General features: G+C 44.4%; 1 protein-coding gene across 1 annotated transcript in view; it reads right to left on the bottom strand.

Annotated features, from left to right (window-relative positions):
* The window catches only part of atp8a2 (ATPase phospholipid transporting 8A2), a 701,479-nt gene that overhangs the window by 93,110 nt on the left and 590,603 nt on the right, over positions 1 to 17,766 (bottom strand). The window contains exon 30 of the mRNA XM_048597580.1: positions 1,831 to 1,905. Within this exon, the coding sequence (XP_048453537.1) occupies positions 1,831 to 1,905 (75 nt within the window). The remainder of the gene's footprint in view (positions 1 to 1,830; positions 1,906 to 17,766) is intronic.

Raw genomic sequence — 17,766 nt, 5'->3', positions numbered from 1 at the left:
TGTTCTCGTAAGACCACAGAACTCTGGCTCTCATGGGACATAGAGATTATGATGAAGAGACAAATTAGGGAAACTTACAGCAGGCATCAAGGGCTCAATATGGCGGAGTCCCTAGAAGAGGATAAAAAGTGCAGAGGGAACTTAAAAAAGAAATTAAGAAAGCAAAGGCAGTGCATGAGAAAGCATTGGTGAGCAGAACAAATGAAAACACAAAGATATTTTTTAAAATATATAAAGAGCAGGAGAACAGCAAAAGAGTAGGGATCATGAAGGATAAATCTGCGAGCCCAGATAAAATGCATTCCAGGCTGTTCAGGCAGGCAAGGGAGGAGATATTAGGGATGCTGGCAATAATTTTTAAATCTACTTTGCCTATAGGTAAGGTGTCAGAGGACGGAAGGGGCTGGGGCCCTTGTTATTTGTGGTGTAAATGGAAGTGCAGGGGTACGATCAAGAAGTTTGAGGGAGACACAAAAGCTGGTAGATTGGCTAATAGCGAGAAGGATAGCTGTAAACTGCAGGTGAATGTTAGGAGCCTGGAATATACTGAAAACCAGAGGGACCTCGTATGCATATACACAGATCCCTGAAGTTAGGACAGCAAGTGGAAAAGGTGGCTAAAAAGACAGATGGGACACTGCCTTTATTAGCTGAGGGATAGAACACAAGAGCAAGGAGGTTAGGCTGGAACTGTATAAAATGCTGGTTAGGCTACAACTGGAGTTATAGGGAGAGGTATGGAGAGGCACAGGGGGCTAAATCAAAATGGAGCTGGAGGGGGAGATAAAGCACTCTACCCACTACAATGCCCACCTCTCTCTAAGGGCATCGAAACCATTTGTGGACACAACGTGCTCCCTCTCCAAAGACACCCAGGCACAAAGGTAGAGAGGCAGACAGTCCGCAGTTGTAACCCCCTCCACAGCCTGCTGCCTGAAGCTGTTAACAGGCAACTTGGCCAGGCCCAGGAGCAGATCCATGAGGAAGGACACTGAATTGCCTACACTGCTCCCCACTGGGTGCCCAAAGATCAGGAACGTGGTGCTAAAGTGCAACCAAAAGCAAATAAAATTTTCACTTTTTTTCTTTAGCTCTCCTACACTCATTTATACATAAAGGGCTGGATTTTACACTCCCCTCAAGCAGGTTTGAAGGCAGATAGCCTTCCTACTACCCTCGTGCTCTCCCTCCCATCTATATGAACTTCTACAAGGGATGGTAGAAACATTGAGTGGCCTACTATCCCTTATTAAGGCCCTTACGCGGCTAATTATTGGTCTTATCTCATTCCCATCACCATTTTGCCAACATTGAAAGCATCCACCCTCTCCTCCCACCAAATTCATATTTCCTCTTTACCCTCCTCCCTGGCCTCACAAACTTGGCCTCCTCCCCAATGGGGCTTGCAAGCCTGAGCCCAGTGAAGACCTGCTCCACCTACCCTGGTGTCCAGTTACAGCAATGATCTCCATTGTGGATAGCTTTTATTCACAACAGTGACTACCTCTATGCCTGAGTTGCTGCTAGGACCACAGAGTTACCACCAGCAGCTCTCCGAAATGGGACTTCCAGTCCCTGAGGGATGGGGATCTGCTTTCAGCCTGTTAATAGCCAATTGATTACTTTTCATTCTTCCACTAGACAGGTTCTCCACTGACTTTTTAGCCAAGGGGGCATGGATGACAGCACCCCATAATATCTAGCCCAGGTTTATGTTTTGGTGCACAAGGGTTGTAGGCCAATTCATTGAAGTTGAGGGAGACAAGCGAAAGCAAATACATTTTAGTTGACATTGTTCTACAACTTAATACAGTGTTCAGATGTACTTACTACATTGTAGAGACCAATACACCATCGCTCAAAGAGAATTTGTCCTGAAAATCCATTGACAAATGCAAACCAAAGCTGCAACAGAGAAATCAAATCACCAACTTATTCCAGATTGAATTAATAATTGTCTATTAACAGCGAGAAAGGTGTTTAGAAAACAGGAGAATGTTCCTGAGCAAAACATACGCTCTTCCTTCTTCTTTTTAAATAAAGGTTACTAACTTCAAAAGAAATACTGCTGCTTGCTACATTAAATGGTGTTCAACTCCTGTGGAACCGCACCTAGCACGGGACATCATGTTCAGAGGCATGGGCTAATAACCACGAAACAAGAAGAATGGAAAATTATATCCCTGACATGGTACTCCCATGCAACATTAGACCTTCAAAGAGAAAAACATTGGAACTGAGATACCCCTCCAGAGAATTTGGATGGTCACGATTATAATCATTTGTTCACTGAGAATGTAAACAAAATCAAGTTGGCATAAAAGATTGGCAGGACTACAGAGCCCCTCAGTTTCATGGTTAGCATTTAGATTCATTCAATCAACACCACCTAAATATAGTATTTATATTAATTATCCCATTTTCTGTTTATGTTACACCAATTGGTTGCTCTGTTTGTTGGTTTAAAGAGTGACCAGTCATTAGAAGTAATCAACTGATTTTGAAGAACTTGAAATATCCCGAGGATGTGAAACGTGCTACGTAAATACAAATCTTTTTCATTACAAACAGCTAGCACTATGTAAAAGCTAATCAAATTGGAATTTTAAAAATTGAAATTAATATATCTATTAGGCTTAGTAAGATTGTTTACTTGTGTGGTTAAGACTGAGATTTGGTGTTCAATGTCTTGAAGTGCTGAATTTCAACCTCATAGACAACCAGAATAAGGTATCACTGTTTAATATCTACTGCTGAATAGCCCCAAGACTGAAATAATTTGGATAGAAACAATTTATTATGTCATTTACGTACACATCAGAAAGAAAAAGTGCAATTAACCTTCTGCAGGCAAGATGCGGTAACTAAGAAACAAATAAACTTGCTATTCATACTCTAAACCTAAGAATGTGTTTACTTTTACAAATTTGTGTGTATGCAGGCCTGGATGAGATGTATCCCAGGCTGTTGAGGGATGTTCATAAGTAAGTTTCAAATCCTCTCAAGTAACTGATATCAGAGGATGGAGGACTGCTAAATCTCCCCATTATTAAATGATGGGAGGGATAGACCAACCAGGGAATTATAGGCCAGCCAGTCTAACCTCTGTGGTGGGGAAGTTAGTAGAGTGAATTCTGAGGGGCAGAACATACCGGACTTGGAAAGACAGGAATTAAACAGGGATAGTCAGTATGGATTTGTTAAAGAAAGGTTATATTTGACAAATTTAATCGCTTGCATTGCCTTAGCTTCCAGGGCTGCGGGCCAAACGCTAGAAAATGGGATTAGTGTAGTCAGCTCTTCATTGATCAGGATGGTCATGATGAGCTGAACAGCCTCCTTCAATGCTGTAAACATCTATGACCTGCAACAACCACTGCCATCTTTTGTGCTCAGTATGACTCAGAATTTTCCCCTCAATTCCCAATTACTCTAGTTTTGCTACACTCAAGTCAAATGCTGCCTTGATGTCAAGGGCTGTTACTACATTTGCAAAGCTGCGATGATTTCAGGGACTGAATGGCCATGGCATGGCAGAACTCAAATTGAGCTTCAGTTCATGAAAAGCTACCCGAGAACATTGATTACAACATGATCAATATGTCTATGCTGATGATGGAGATTATGCTGATGATGGAGATTAGGCTGATGGTGTAGGATTTGATGCCTGCTTTGCTACACACAATAACATCTACATTGCAGGTTCAATTCCTGCACTTGCTACTATGAAGGTTCTGCCTTCTCAACTTCGCTCCTTGCCTGTGGCATGATGAGCCTCAGGTTTAACTTACCACCAATCGTCTCTTTTTCTCTAATGACAGAGTGGTCCTCTGAGATTACAGTAACTTTATTACCACATGCTGCTTGTGCTACTTGCATGCAATTTATCCTGTGTTGCACCTTCACCCGGTTGATATCATATTTTTAGGTAGAATGAAAAGCAATTTATTGTTACATGTAATTTTATAAAAACAGATAAGCGAAAAGTTTTAAAAGTCGCTGTACCATGGCACCTAAATTAATGACAGAAGTCATAAATAATAATAAGAAAAAGATAAAAGTTCATCACAGTTCAATGAACAGCTCTGGAGTTTGGGGTGGAAAATCAGGGTGAAATCACCATGCAGGGCTGGGCCAAAACTGCCCCTCCACACTGAGGTGAAATCTTCATGCTGGGCTGCTGGAATACACACGAGCCATTGAAGACTTCTACCATGGCACGAGGCCTCCACGCTGGGACTTAAACACCGTACTAGGCAGAGATCAATTGATGCCTCTGGCATTCCCTCCTTTATTTGATCAGCAAGTGGTTTCCTTGCCAACATCTGATCTGGTATCATCGAGGCTGGAGTCAATGTTGAGGACTCCATGTTAACTCCTCCTCTTTGTATTCCACTGTGCCACCGCCTCTGTGGGTATATCTTGACAGTGGAACAAGTCAAACCCTAGGATAGTGATGGTGACGTCAAGGACATTATCTGTCAGGAATAATTCCGTGAGTATGATTATATTATGTTATTACTAGGCTAATCTGAGGGACAGCTCTCCCAGTTTAGGTACAGGTCCCGTATGTTAGTAATGACTTTGCAGCATTGACAGGTGCACACCATGGTTGATTTCTGTGCCTTGGTTGATGCCAGATGGTGAATCTAGTTTAATTCATTTTATCAGACTTTGTGGTGGTTGGATCTAACTTGGTGGCTGCTCGGCTATTTCAGATAGCACAGAAGAGTCAACACACTGTTGAACAATGAATGTAGTTTGAATTTTAGAAGTTGTACTCCCATTAGAGCAAACAGTTTCTCCTCATTTAGCATTTAATAGCAGAGAAGAGTCAAAGGGCTGATTGGCTTATTCCAAATTATCTAATGTTTCCTTAAAGATTTCTTTTGTTTTCTCAGCAATTGGAATTATAATTATCTTTTTCTCAAAGGTCTTCATTGGCCTACTAGTTGGCATATGATAACAAGACCATAAGATATAGGAGCAGAATTAGGCCATTCAGCCTATCGAGCCTGCTCCACTATTTGAGCATGGCCCGTAACCCTTGATCTCCTTACTAATCAAGAACCTGTCTTAAAGACTCTCAATGACAGCCTTCCAGAGCGATGAGTTCCACAGATTCACTATTTGCAAGCTGAAGAAATTAGTCATCATCTCCGTTCTAAAGGCTTGTCCCTTCACTCTAAGGCTGTGCCCTCAGGTCCTAGTCTCTTCTACTACTGAAAATATCATCTCCACATCCACTCAATCCATGCCTCTCAGTATTCTGCAAGTTTTGATCAGATCCTCCTTCATCCTTCTGAACTCCATCGAGAACAGACTCAGGGTCCTCATCTGCTCCTCCCAGGAGCCCTTCCTTCCTGGGATCATTTTTGTGAACTGCCTTCGGACCCCCTACAAGCCTAGCATATCCTTCGTTAGACACAGGGTCCGAAACTGCTCACAATATTCCAAATTTGGTCTGACCTGAGCCCTATACACCTCAGCAGTACATCCTTGCTCGTGTTCTAGCCTTTTCAAAATGAATACTAACATTGCATTTGCCTTCCAACTGCCAATTGAACCTGCATGTTGAATTGAAGAGAATCTAAATTCCTTTGTGCTTCATATTTTTACAGCCTTTCCCCATTTAAAAAAAGTCTATGCCCGTATTCTTCTGACCAAAGTGCATAACCTCACACTTTCCCAAGTTGTATTCCACCTGCCATTTCTTTGCTCACTCTCCTAGCCTGTTCAAATCCTTCTGCAGCCTCCTCGCTTCCTCAACACTCCACCTATCTTTTTGTCATCTACAAACTTAGCAATAATGCCCTCAGTTCCTTTGTCCAGATCATTTATGTATAACATGAATAGTTGTGGTCCCAATACTGACTCCTGCGAAACTTCACTAGTCACTGGCTAGTCACCACCATCCCACCCAACCCCACCGCCTTGCTTTTTCAGTTGTCTTCGGCTGGGTATTAAAGGATTTCCATTCTTCTTGCTTCCCGTTAATCTTCACCACATTGCATGTTTTTTATTTTGCTTTTATGCTGTCCTAGACTTCCCTTGTTAGCCATGGTTGCCTCGTTCTCCCCTATCATATTTCTTCTTCCTTGGGATGTATTTCTGCTCTGCTTTTTGAATTACTCCAAGAATTCCTGCCAGTCTTGCTCTATCATCTTCCCTCCGAGCTCCCCTTCCAATCAAACTCCTCCCTCACGTTTTTGTAGTTACTTTTACCCAATTGTAATACCATTATATCTGATTCTTGCTTCTCTCTCTCAAACTGCAGGGTGCATTCTGTTATGGCCATTGCCCCTAAAGGTTCCTTCAGCTTCAGCTCCCTGATAAAGTCTGCCTCATTACACATCACCAAATTTGAATTGCCTGTTTCCCAGTGGACTGTACCAAAAAAAAAACAGCTTGTAGACATTCCCTTTTTCTTGGAGTCTGCTACTAATCTGATTTTCCCAGACCACCTGCATATAGAAGTCCCCCAATGATTACTGTAACAGTGCCTTTCTAACATGCCTTTTCTATCACTTGATCTATTTTCTTCCCCACATCCTGCTACTGCTAAGGGGCCTGTACATACAACCCCGCCCCATTAGGGTCCCTTTTCCTTTGCTGTTCCTCAATTCCACCCACACAGTTTGTACACCTTCTGACCCTATATCACTTCTTATTATCAATTTGATTTCTCACTAACAAGGCAACACTGCCCACTCTGCCCATCGTTTCTAATAAGACGTGTATCCTCAGATATTTAGTTCCCAGTCTTGATCTTATTGCAGCCATGTCTTTGCGATGCCCATAACATTGTAGCTGCCAGTTTTAATCTGCTCTAAAAGCTCATTAATCTTGTTTCTTATACTGCATATATTTAAATATATGTACATATTTAAGTATAATACCCCTAGCCCTGCGTTGACCATCACTCCTCCCCCTTCTCATAGTTGTCCCCTTATCTGTTGTGCCTGAAGCTAGATTCCTGACCTTTTCCATACTCTCTGTCCTATTACTTACTGTGGAAACTTTAATAACCTCTCCTGCACCCTCCCCCATTTTAACCTGTTTAAACCAAATGGCCTACAATTCAGCCAGTATATACCTTTGTCTACAACTCTTGCCTGAACTTGGCTGGCTCTTAGTCAGTCAATCCATGTTTCTAATCTGGCCTTTTCTAAAATAATCTCTGCAGTTCATGCAGTTTACCAGATGTTTTTCTTTCTTGTAATTCTTGCTTTAGTTTGTACATTCTCCTCTCTTAATTCACTTAATGATTAGTGGCAAAGCTTTCAGCAATCTTGATCTAGCTCTGGTTGTCCTCCTTTAATTACCTCTGCACTTCTCCCTTCAACTTTAAACACTCCTCAAAACTTATTTTTTGACGGAAGTTCCAATAACTTTGCCTAATTTCTCATTTAGCTACTCATTTCTTTCCTTGTAAGTTTTTATGATGCATTTTCTATATCGAAGGCAATATATAAATGCAAAATAAAAACCAAAAGAACTGCGGATGCTGTAAATCAAGAACAAAAACAAAGTTGCTGGAAAAGCTCAGCAGATCTGGCAGCATCTGTGAAGGAGAAAACAGAGTTAACGTTTCGGGTCCGGTGACCCTTCCTCAGGACTGATGGTGGCTGGGAAAATGTCAGTTTATATGCAGAAAATAGGGAGGTGGGTGGGGTAGGGAGTAAACGATAGGATAGAGCCTAAAGAGAGAGAAAGACAGTTGGACAGACAAAGGAGTTGCTAACGATCAGGCAGGGAGGGTGAATAGTTGTTAATGGGAACTGTTAGTGACTAACAACAGGGGGTGTGTAATGGCAGGCTATTTGGTAACAAGGCCTGATGTGTGGGGTACGGGGCTGGGACATGGGACAGTTTAGGCCCAAAAATTATTGAACTCAATATTGAGTCCAGAGGGCTGTAGGGTCCCCAAGCAGAAAAGGAGATGTTGTTCCTCGAGCTTGCTTTGGGCTTCGCTGGGACACTGCAGCAAGCCAGAGACAGAGATGTTGGCCAGAGAGCAGGGCGGTGCATTGAAGTGGCAGGCAACAGGTAGTTCAGGGTCTTTTTTGCGAACAGAACGTAGATGTTCTGTGAAGCGGTCGCCAAGTCTACACTTCGTTTACCCAATGTAGAGGAGACCACATTGTGAGCAGCGAATGCAGTAGACTAGATTCTTGGAAGTGCAAGTGAAGTGTTGCTTCACCTGAAAGGTATGTTTGGGCCCTTGGATTCTGGGGAGGGAGGAGGTAAATGCGCAGGTGTTGCACCTTCGCTGGTTACAGGGGAAGGTGCCGTAGGGCTGTGGGGAGGTGTTGGGGGTGATGGAAGTGTGGACCAGGGTGTCCCGGAGGGAACGGTCCCTGCGGAAGGCGGACAAGGGAGGGGAGGGGAATATGTGTCCAGTGGTGGCATCTTGCTGGAGGTGGCGGAAATGGCGTCTGATGATCATCGGGATGTGAATGCTGGTGGGATGGTAGGTGAGGATGAGGGGAATTCTATCGTTGTTGCGGGAGGGAAGAGAAGGGTGAGGGTGGAAGTGTGGGAGATGGGTCGGACCTGGTTGAGGGCCCTGTTGACAACAGAGCTGGGGAATCCTCAGTTGAGGAAGAAGGTGGACATTTCGGAGGCTGCCTTGTTGAAGTTGGCCTCATCTGAACATATATGATGGAGACGGAGGAGCTGAGAGAATGGGATGGAGTCTTTACAGGAAGTGGGGTGTGAGGATGTACTGTTCAGGTAGCTGTGGGAGTCAGTGGGCTTGTAATGGATATTAGTGGCCAGTATACCCCCAGAAATGGAAGCAGAAATGTCGAGGAAGGGAAGGGAGGAGTCAGAGATAGACCAGGTGAAAGTGAGGGCAGGGTGGAAATTGGAGGCGAAACTGATGAAGTTTTCCAATTCCAGACAAGAGAGGGAAGCAGCACCGATGATATCATCGATGTATCAGAGAAAGAGTTGTGGGTGGGGGTCCGGAATAGGACTGGAACAAGAAATGTTCCACATACCCCACGAAGAGACAGGCATAACTAGGGCCCATGCGGGTACCCATGGCAACACCTCTTACCTGAAGAAAATGAGAGGAGTTGAAAGAGAAGTTGTTGAGGGTGAGGACAAGCTCGGCCAAGCGGAGGAGGGTGGTGGTGGGTGGGGATGGTTCAGGTCTTTGCTCCAGGAAGAAGCGGAGAGCCCTAAGACCCTCCTGGTGAGGAATGGATGTGTAAAGGGATTGCACATCCATGGTAAAGAGGAGGTAGCTGGAGCCAGTAAACTGGAAGCTTTGAAACCGACGTAAGGCATCAGATGAATCATGGATGTATGTGGGTAGGGATTGGACCAGGGGGGAGAAGACTGAGTCAAGGTAGGAAGAGATGAGTTCTGTGGGGCATGAGCAGGCTGAAACAATGGGTCTACCTGGACAGTCCTGATTGTGGATTTTTGGCAGGAGGTAGAAACGAGCTGTGCGGGGTTGGGGGACTATTAGCTTGGAAGTGAATGGGGGGAGATCACCGGATGAAATGAGATCCGTAACCGTAGTGGATACAATGGCCTGATGTGCCATGGTGGGGTCATGGTCTAGGGGAAGATAGGAGGAGGTACCTGACAGCTGGCGTTCAGCCTCTGCAAGGTAGAGGTCAGTACGCCAGACAACAACAGCACCACCCTTATCGGCAGGCTTGATGACAAAGTTAGGGTTAGATCTGAGTGCACGGAATGCAGTCAGTTCAGAGGGAGGTACATTGGATTTGTTGAGAGGGGCAGTGAAATTGAGGCGCCTATTGTCACGTCGACAGTTCTCAACGAAAAGATCGAGTGCAGGTAAAAGGCCGGAGGGAGGGCTCCAGGTGGAGGGAGAGTGTTGGAGTTGGGCAAAGGGGTCTGTGGGACGGGGAGAGGACTCTTGTCTAAAGAAATGAGCACGGAGGCGAAGACGGCGGAAGAACAGCTCGGCGTCATGTCGTGCCAGAAATTCGTTAAGGTGGGGACGCAGAGGGATAAAGCTGAGGCCTTTGCTGAGTACAGAGCATTCAGCATCGGAGAGCAGAAGGTTAGGAGGGATGGTGAATACCCGACTGGAGGTGGGGGGAGTTGGGCGAGGGGATAGAGTCAGAGGGAAGGGGAGGAGAGGTAGGTTCCAGAGGGCCATGGGTATTTTTGAATTGTTGCATCTTGTGGGCCTTGATGCCTGAAAGGAAAAGAAAAAGTTTCTTGTTAGTACGACGAATGAGCCGGAGGATGAAGTGGAACTGCGGAGTGCTGCAGCCCTGAGCCAGCACATTGCGATGCTGTTGGAGAGAAATATTGAGGGTGTGCATGTGGCGCCGCATGGCACTGAGTGTGGATCTCAGGATGCGGCGAGAGCAGCTGTCCATGGAATGTTGAACATCACAGAGATATCTGTGATCCTGGGAGGATTCAAAACATGAGGAATGAAACTTCAGTTGGAATCCACATGGGGCAAGTCTGAGCCAGAGGCAGTCACTGAGGAATGTGATATGGCTGTGAAAACGAGTTTTAGCAAATACCTGGTCAAACACCAGGAGCGAGTGAAATTAAAGTCAATGGGCAAGAAGAGAGATTGGAACGGAAATCCCGTCGGAGAGAGGAGCAGAACTTCAAGGTGGGCATGCATATATAAATGCAAGTTGTTAATGCAGATCCATTAATCTGAACACCCTATTTTTCAATAAAATTTTGTTTCCTGGTGAAATATTTCTCATAAGTCTATGAACTATTATTATTTCATTGTTTGATAAACCGAAGAAAATCTTAAGGATACTTTATAAAAGCTTTATAGAGGTGATATTAAAATTTCATGGTTTCAAAAAGTAAGATCTGGACACAAACATATCTGTATGATGAAGAAGGGTCCAGACCCGAAACGTCAGCTTTCCTGCTCCTCTGATGCTGCTTGGCCTGCTGTGTTCATGCAGCTCTACACCTTGTCATCACTTTTCTACCTCTCTTTCGTTTGAAGAAGAGTCCTATTAGACTTGAAACGTTAACTCTATTTCTTTTTCCACCAATGTTGCCACACCTGCTGAGTTTCTCTAGAACAATATTTGTATTTCAGTTTTCTAGCATCCATTGTACCTAGTTTTTGAACAAATTATTGAGCTGATTTATTTCAAGACAAGTGGATGTACAGAGCAAAAGACACGACTGGATTCACATTTTCAAGCAGTATAACTTGTCTTTGTAAAGTAATACAAGATAGCAAATGAACACATTATGCTTTCCCAAATCAAGAAGTTGTATTGCTTGACCTAACAAAATAGCTTGTAACTACTATCCTAAATTCTGAACGTTTTGTTTGTTCGTGCTGAAGTAGTTCTGGGGACATTTTACTACATTAAAGGTGTTATAATACATACAAACTACTGTTGTTTTGGATCTGGAGAAAACTTGACCTTATAACTTCTGTTGAAAAAACACTTATGAGTTTCAGTATCTTCAATTATCACCTGTCCATCTTTATAGCCTGAAGAAAGGTTCTCTAGCATGCAATACGAATGGAATAGCCGCGACTGGAGTCCTCTTAACATACTGTGTGTGAAATATTTAATTACTGCCAATACTTACCTCGAATAATGTGAATAATTTTGGTCCCCTCATCTAAGGAAAGACTTACTGGCATTGGAAGCAAATCAGAAAAGGCTCACAAGGCTGATCCTGGGTATGGAGCAACTCTCTTATGAGGACAGGTTGAGTAGGTTGGGCCTATTGTTATTGGATTTAGAAGAATGGCAGGGGGATATTATTGAAACATAGGGTACTTGATTCATAGGGTATTTGACAGGGTAGTGTGAAAAAGTTGCTCCCATTGTGGGAGTGTCTAGGTTCAAAGGGCATAATCTCAGAATAAGACAGACGAATTTCCTCTGTTAGAGGGTACTGAATCGATGGAATGCTTTACTCCAGAAGGCTGTGGGGACTGTTGTTAAGTATATTCATGGATGAGATACCTAGATTTTTCTTCAAGGGTTATGTGGGAAAGGCAGGTAAATGCAGTTGAGGATTATCAAGATTAGCCATGATCTCATTGAATGCATGGCAGACTCATCAGCTGAGTGGCTGACTTTTGCTCCTCCTGCTCTAAAACAGGCCAACAAGCTACTTTCTGTCTGACGTGCTGAGTATTTGCAGCACTTTGTTTCTAAAATAAACATTTTAATTGTTAACAGAAATTTCCAAAAGGTCTTGCTCTTCCAATTTGACTAAATTCACATTGAGGATTAAAACTGAAGTTTTCATTGAATGCCTACAGCACGGGCAGTGGCCATTCAATCTTTTGTGTCTGTGCTGGGTCTCTGTAAGAGTAACTGTTAGTCTCACAACCATGCACTTTCTCTGAAGTCCTATAAATTATTTCTCATCAAGTGTTTATCCAGTTTCTTTTTGAAAGTCTTGATTGATCTGCTTTCACTACATACTCAGGCATCTATTCCAGATCCTAGATAACAAGGTGTAGAGCTGGAGGAACACAGCATGCCAGGCAGCATCAGAGGGGCAGGAAAGCTGACGTTTCGGGTCTGGACCCTTAGCTTTCCTGCTCCTCTGATGTTGCCTGGCCTGCTGTGTTCCTCCAGCTCCACACTGTGTTATCTCAGACTCCAGCATTGGCAATTCCTACTATCTCTATTCCAGATCCTAACCACTCGCTACATCTAGGTTTCTCGTCAATTTGCTGTTGCTTCTTTTGCCAATCATCATAGATCGATGCCTTCTGATTCTCAATCTTTTAACCTACACCATCTCCCCTTATGATTTTGAACATATCTTCCGAGAACAACTCAAACTTTGACAATCTATCCACATGACTGAAATCGCTTATGCGTGAAACCTTTCTCCTAAACTTTCTATACTCTCCTTCTAAACCTTTCACATCCTTCTTCAAATATGGCATCTAGAAGTGAATACAATATTCCTGTTGAGGCTGAAGAAATGTTGAGGTTGCCATAACTTCCTTGGCCAGAAAGCCTAAGATAAACTTTCTCAATCTGTTCAGTCAGCTTCAATGATTTGTGTGCATAAACACGTGGCTACTCTGTTCCTCTATATCTTTTGTATTGTACTCTATGACATTCCATTAACTGCTGATACAAACTCAAAAACAAGTCCATTTAGTTGTTCACACAAATCTTCTTGTCATTTAAGCCTTTTTATTAGTAGCAGAGGTGTTATTCTTCTCTTCCCGACTAATGATCTGCTTTGTCTATGTTCTAGTTTAAACTCTAAACTACAGTCTACACAATGTTTAATGTTAGTAGCTGGCCTCAGCTATACTTCACTGGATGATGTGGCTATGTAACTTCCTGCTTCATGTTTTTACTTGGAATGACGTTTTGGTACTGCATCGATTCTTCTGTAGCTTTTTAAAATTCATTCATGGAATGATGGTGTCACTGGCTAGGCCAGCATTTATGGTCTATTCCTAATTGCCCAAAGGGCAGTTAAAAGTCAACCGCATTGCAGTGGGTCTAGAGTCATTTGTAGGCCAGACCATGTAAGGATGACACCAGAAGACATTAGTGAACCAGATGGGTTTTTCCCAACAACTGACAATGTTTTTATGGTCATCACTAGACTCCTAACTCCTGATTTTTACTGAATTCAAATTCTACCAGTTGCCATGGCAGGATTCAAACCTTGGTCCCCAAAACATTTTCTGAAGAAGGGTCTAGGCCCGAAACGTTGGCCTTCCTGCTCCTCTAATGCTGCTTGGCCTGCTGTGTTCATCTAGCTCTACACCTTGTTATCTCAGATTCTCCAGCATCTGCAGTTCCTACTGTCTCTCCCCAAAACATTACATGGGTTTCTAGATTAACAGTCCAGCGATAATACCACTAGGCTGTCGCTTCACCAATAGTTTGGAGAAATTAATATTTTCTACAAATGCATTTTTCTGAATTGACATGATGTAAACTGCATATAGTATTCTTTCTTCAACAAATATGACAATAGCATTTTATGGGGTGGGAGATGACTTTCACATAAAATCATCCACATGCTGGCTTGAAATAAACAAAATAAATTAACACATTAAAAACTCCCAATTCACTGACTCAGTGAATATACAGCAGTAAATTACAAGCATGTAGTTCCATTACTTGGTTGAAATGGTGTGGAGTCATATTATGATCTTGTGTTCCTGATCTTGGTTTTGAAATAAAATTAGTCAATTTCACATGCTGTCCATGAGAATCAACTTGTTGCAAATATCCTATGTTGACGAAGATCACATTTTCTTCACATATAGTATGGTGGTATTTCTGTAACATAACTCACTCGCCATGAAAAAAAGATCAAGTTGACAATTCATTGATTTACCAAACTATACCATACAGCTAAAGCATCTCAATTTTGATTCGGATTTATCAAGGTCTAAGTGATGGTTGCTGTTTTGATGGCATCACATACTGGATGATGTCCTATCTGCCAGCTGCTGTGACACAAGTGGACACAGATGATTCAGGTATTGAAAGAATACAAAGGGGATTTCCCATGAACTTGATCTACATCACTTCCTCACTCAGGAACAGATCAAGTAATCATTCATCTCTTGGCCTTTTAAAGATGTTGCTAGTGCAGAATGGCTACTTTGACTTGCTTCATAAAGCACCTCCGCCTCAGAAGTAATTCATTGTGTGAAACATCTGGAGGTTTTAAACACTATATAAATGCACAGTGAAATATTGTGACATCAGTGTTAAACTAATATAAACACAGACCCAACTCCAGACTCAACTTCTACATGTCTCGAGGTAACTGTAGACGCCAAGGAGAGAACTTCAGCTCCTGCAATACCAACAATTTCTTTTCTACATGAGTGGACTTTTCTATGTGACATGAACAGTATAAACGCTGCAGACCTGACTGACATTTGAAGCTTACTTATGTAAATCATATGAAATGACAGGCTTGTTTGAGCACAACATTGTCAAGGTACAGGAGAATTCCCTGTTCCTTCAGAATTTTTAAGGTTTACATTCAAGTCTATTCATTTCAATTCAACTGAGTAACTTGAGCTTTCTTTTATACATTGGAAAGGGCCTGGATGCTTCATACAAACTCGGCATAACTATATAAATAATAAGTAACGGGGATTTGACAGTTTGGGAAAAATTAGCCAGAAGTCTGAAGCATTTGATTAATGCTGTTATTGGCATGCTTGACAGTGGAGATCAGTTATGTGGATGGTAGCTTTTACTCTGCTGTATGTCACATGGCAGACTTGTCAAACATACAAGCAATACTGCTGAACAATGAATCACACCAGCCATTTCAAGCAAGAGAAATAAAACTAAAGGAACAGTCATTGATCCCTAAAGCAGGAATTGGATCCATATGAGCAAAGTTAGTGTTCAACACTACCAGCTGTAAATGGGATCAGTTTCAACAACTGCCACAAAAATCATATGATATACCTGATGACTACAAGGAGCCTCAACAGTTTTAAGGAATAATGTGTTTCAGTACGGTAAACAGTTTTATATACACAGCAGCAATAAACTGAGGTTGCAGCAAAGACACAATTCACAACACTGTCCGAGACAACAAGGTGCAAGGCTGGATGAACACAGCAGGCCAAGCAGCATCATAGGAGCAGAGAGGCTGACGTTTCGGGCCTAGACCCTTCATCAGAAAAGGGGGAGGGGAAGGGGGTTTTGAAATAAATAGGGAGAGAGTGGGAAGTGGATAGAAGAGGGATGGAGGAGAGGATAGGTGGAGAAGAAACAAACAGGTCGAAGAGGCGGGGATGGGGCCAGGAAAGGTGAGTGTAGGTAGGGAGTTAGGAAGGGGATAGGTCAGTCCAGGGAGGACGGACAGGTCAAGGGGGCGGGATGAGGTTGGTCGGTAGGAGATGGAGGTGCGGCTTGAGGTGGGAGGAGGGGATAGGTGGGAGGAAGAACAGGTTAGGGAGGCAGGGACGAGCTGGACTGGTTTTGGGATGCGGTAGGGGGAGGGGAGATTTTGAAACTTGTGAAATCCACATTGATACCATTGGGCTGCAGGGTTCCCAAGCGGAATATGAGTTGCTGTTCCTGCAACCTTCGGGTGGCATCGTTGTGGCACTGCAGGAGGCCCAGGATGGACATGTCGTCTGAGGAATGGGAGGGGGAGTTGAAATGGTTCGCGACTGGGAGGTGCAGTTGTTTGTTGCGAACCGAGCGTAGGTGTTCTGCAAAGCGGTCCCCGAGTCTCCGCTTGGTTTCCCCGATGTAGAGGAAGCCACACCGGGTACAGCGGATGCAGTATACCACATTGGCAGATGTGCAGGTGAACATCTGCTTGATGTGGAAAGTCTTCTTGGGGCCTGGGATGGGGGTGAGGGAGGAGGTATGGGGGCAGGTGTAGCACTTCCTGCGGTTGCAGGGAAAAGTGCCGGGTGTGGTGGAGCTGGAGGGGAGTGTGGAGCGGACGAGGGAGTCACGGAGAGAGTTGTCCCTCCGGAAAGCAGATAAAGGTGGGGAGGGAAAGATGTCTTTGGTGGTGGGGTCGGATTGCAGATGGCGGAAGTGTCGGAGGATGATGCGTTGGATCCGGAGGTTGGTGGGGTGGTACGTGAGGACGAGGGGGATTCTTTTTTGGTTTTTATTGCGTGGACGGGGTGTGAGGGATGAGGTGCGGGAGATGTGGGAGACACGGTTGAGGGCGTTCTCGACCACTGAGGAGGGGAAGTTACGGTCCTTGAAAAACGAGGACAACTGAGATGTACGGGAGTGGAATGCCTCATCCTGGGAGCAGATGCGGCGGAGGCGAAGGAATTGGGAATAGGGGATAGCATTTTTGCAGGAAGGTGGGTGGGAGGAGGAGTATTCTAGGTAGCTGTGGGAGTCGGTGGGCTTGAAATGAATATCGGTTTCTAGGTGGTTGCCCGATATGGAGACAGAGAGGTCCAGGAAGGGGAGAGAGGTGTTAGAGATGGTCCAGGTAAACTTAAGGTTGGGGTGGAAGGTGTTAGTGAAGTGTATGAACTGTTCGAGCTCCTCGTGGGAGCACGAGGCGGCGCCGATACAGTCATCAATGTAACGGAGGAAGAGGTGGGGTTTAGGGCCGGTGTAGGTACGGAAGAGGGATTGTTCCACGTAACCTACAAAGAGGCAGGCGTAGCTTGGGCCCATGCGGGTACCCATGGCTACCCCCTTTGTCTGTAGGAAGTGGGAGGAATTGAAAGAGAAGTTGTTGAGTGTGAGGACGAGTTCGGCTAAGCGGATGAGGGTGTCAGTGGAGGGGGACTGGTCGGGCCTGCGGGACAGGAAGAAGCGGAGGGCCTTAAGGCCATCTGCATGGGGAATGCAGGTGTAGAGGGACTGGACGTCCATGGTAAAGATGAGGTGTTGGGGACCGGGGAATTGGAAGTTCTGGAGGAGGTGGAGGGCGTGGGTGGTGTCACGGACATAGGTAGGGAGTTCCTGGACCAAGGGGGAGAAAATGGAGTCGAGATAGTTGGAGATCAGTTCGGTGGGGCAGGAGCAGGCGGAGACAATGGGTCGACCAGGGCATTCAGGTTTGTGGATTTTGGGAAGGAGATAGAAGCGGGCAGTGCGAGGTTGGGGAACGATGAGGTTGGAGGCCGTGGGTGGGAGGTCACCTGAGGTGATGAGGTTGTGGATGGTTTGGGAGATGATGGTTTGGTGCTCAGGGGTGGGGTCTTGATCAAGGGGGCGGTAGGAGGAGGTGTCGGAGAGTTGGCGTCCGGCCTCGGCGATGTAGAGGTCAGTGCGCCACACTACAACTGCACCTCCCTTGTCCGCAGGTTTTATG

The sequence above is a fragment of the Rhincodon typus genome, chromosome 6 (assembly GCF_021869965.1).
Source record: "Rhincodon typus isolate 14 chromosome 6, sRhiTyp1.1, whole genome shotgun sequence".
NCBI classification, from domain to species: Eukaryota; Metazoa; Chordata; class Chondrichthyes; order Orectolobiformes; family Rhincodontidae; genus Rhincodon; species Rhincodon typus.
Note: the sequence above shows the minus strand (reverse complement) of the source record. Positions and strands in the feature narration are given on the sequence as shown.